Below are 1903 nucleotides of genomic sequence, written 5' to 3'. Positions count from 1 at the left end.
AACAAAAGTCAAACATAAAATAATAATAATAATAGTAGTAATGATAATAATAATTCTTTCTACTGGAGGCACAAGGCCAGAAATTTGTGGGAGGGGGTAAAACGACCACATCAACCCCAATGTTTCACTGATGCTTAATTTATCGGCCCCGAAAGGATGAAAGGCAAAGTCAACTTCGGCGGAATTTGAACTCAAAATGTAAAGACGGACGAAATACTGTTAAGCATTTTGCCCGGCGTGCTAACAATTCTGCCAACTCACCGCCTTACTACTACTACTACTACTAATAATAATAATAATAATAATGGTTTCAAAGTTTGGCACAAGACCAGCATTTTCAAGATTGACCCACAGTGCTCAACTGATACTTATTTTATCGACCTTAAAAGGATGAATCAAGCTCCGATTAGAGAGCAAATATTTAAGAAAAAGTGGAAGTGGATCGGTAGCACAATTATAAAGGACACACCAAATGCGGCGAAAAGTGCTTTACAGTGGAATCCGGATGGATACAGAAAGAGGAGTAGGCCTAAGAACTCGTGGCGTAGATCAACACAAAAGGAACTAGAGAAAGGGGGACATTCATGGTAGAGTATAAGTACAGAAGCGAGAAATTATGCGACATGGAATTCAATTATAAGTGGCCTATACTCCGCGTTGGAGGGTTAAAGACAAGAAGAAGAAAAGGATGAAAGACAAAGTTGAACTCAGAACATAAAGACAGACCAAATGCTGTTGAGCATTCGGCCTGACATGCTAACAATTCTGCCAGTTTGCTGCCTTATTTGAAACAATAATAATAATGGTTTCAAATTTTGGCACAAGGCCAGCAACTTAGAGGAGGGGGTAAGTCAGTTACATTGACCCCAATGCTCAACTGGTACTTATTTTATCAACCCCGAAAGGATGAAAGGCAAAGACAACCGCAGCAAAATTAGAACTCAAACCGTAAGGACAGTTGAGATGCCGCTAAGCATTTCACCTGGTATGCTAACGATTCTGTCAGCTTGCCGCCTTAATAACAACAACAACAATAATAATAATATTAATAATAATTGAAAAAGCAGAAAAGAAAAAGTCAAAACCTGGTAAATATATATTTATTTTCCCCACAAAGAAATTATTTGGAAATTATCCAGCTTATTCATAAAAATCATATATATATATATGTAAATGGAGGATAAAATAATTTGGTCGTCACCATTACATCTACATTTTGTTGACAGGTTGGATACCAAGGATGAAGAAGATAGTACCAATGACATTGGCTGTTGCTTCACAAAGCAGCAAACGGCTCATGTTTACTTTAATGATCTCACCTGGAAATAAAAATGACAGCAGAGTGACAGGCTCAAATTATAGAAAATTATGAAAATTAAAAACAATTTTTTAAAATATTGAGAAAAAAAAAAATAGCAACTAGTTTCAAATTTTAGTACCAGTAACGTTGTTGGGCGGGCGTTAGTCAATTACATCAACCCCAGTGCTCAACTAGTACTTATCTTATGAACCCCGAAAAGTTGAAAGGTAAGGTGAACCTCAGCAGAATTTGTATTCAAAATGTAAACAGCCAGAGAAATACCACTTAACATTTTGTCCAATGAGCTGATGATTCTGCCAGCTCATCACCTAATGTGTATTGACTAATTAATAATCATATTAAGCAATTAATAGCACCAATTTACACTGAAATGGTGGTGTTTAGATGATGAATTGCATGAAACTATTATGTGAATAATGTAAATAAAGAGATGTGAATGTTATCCATGCTATATTTAAAAGAGAAAAGAAAGAAAAAGATGTGTGTATATATATATATATATATATATATATATACTTTATTTAAAAGCAGCAGAAATATAACAAAAAAACCGTTACTCTCAGAGTAACGGTTTTTTTGTTA

General features: G+C 34.9%; 1 protein-coding gene across 1 annotated transcript in view; it reads right to left on the bottom strand.

Moving 5' to 3' along the window:
- Positions 1-1085: 1085 nt before the first annotated feature.
- LOC106881690 (arginine--tRNA ligase, cytoplasmic) overlaps positions 1086-1903 on the bottom strand; it is a 282449-nt gene continuing 281631 nt past the window's right edge. The window contains exon 15 of the mRNA XM_052969135.1: positions 1086-1319. Coding sequence (XP_052825095.1) covers positions 1210-1319 — 110 coding nt within the window. The 3' untranslated portion in view covers positions 1086-1209. The remainder of the gene's footprint in view (positions 1320-1903) is intronic.

Source organism: Octopus bimaculoides, chromosome 7 (genome assembly GCF_001194135.2).
Source record: "Octopus bimaculoides isolate UCB-OBI-ISO-001 chromosome 7, ASM119413v2, whole genome shotgun sequence".
In the NCBI taxonomy this organism is placed as follows: Eukaryota; Metazoa; Mollusca; class Cephalopoda; order Octopoda; family Octopodidae; genus Octopus; species Octopus bimaculoides.
The sequence above is the reverse complement of the archived record's forward strand: the minus strand, read 5'-3'. Positions and strand labels throughout refer to the sequence as shown.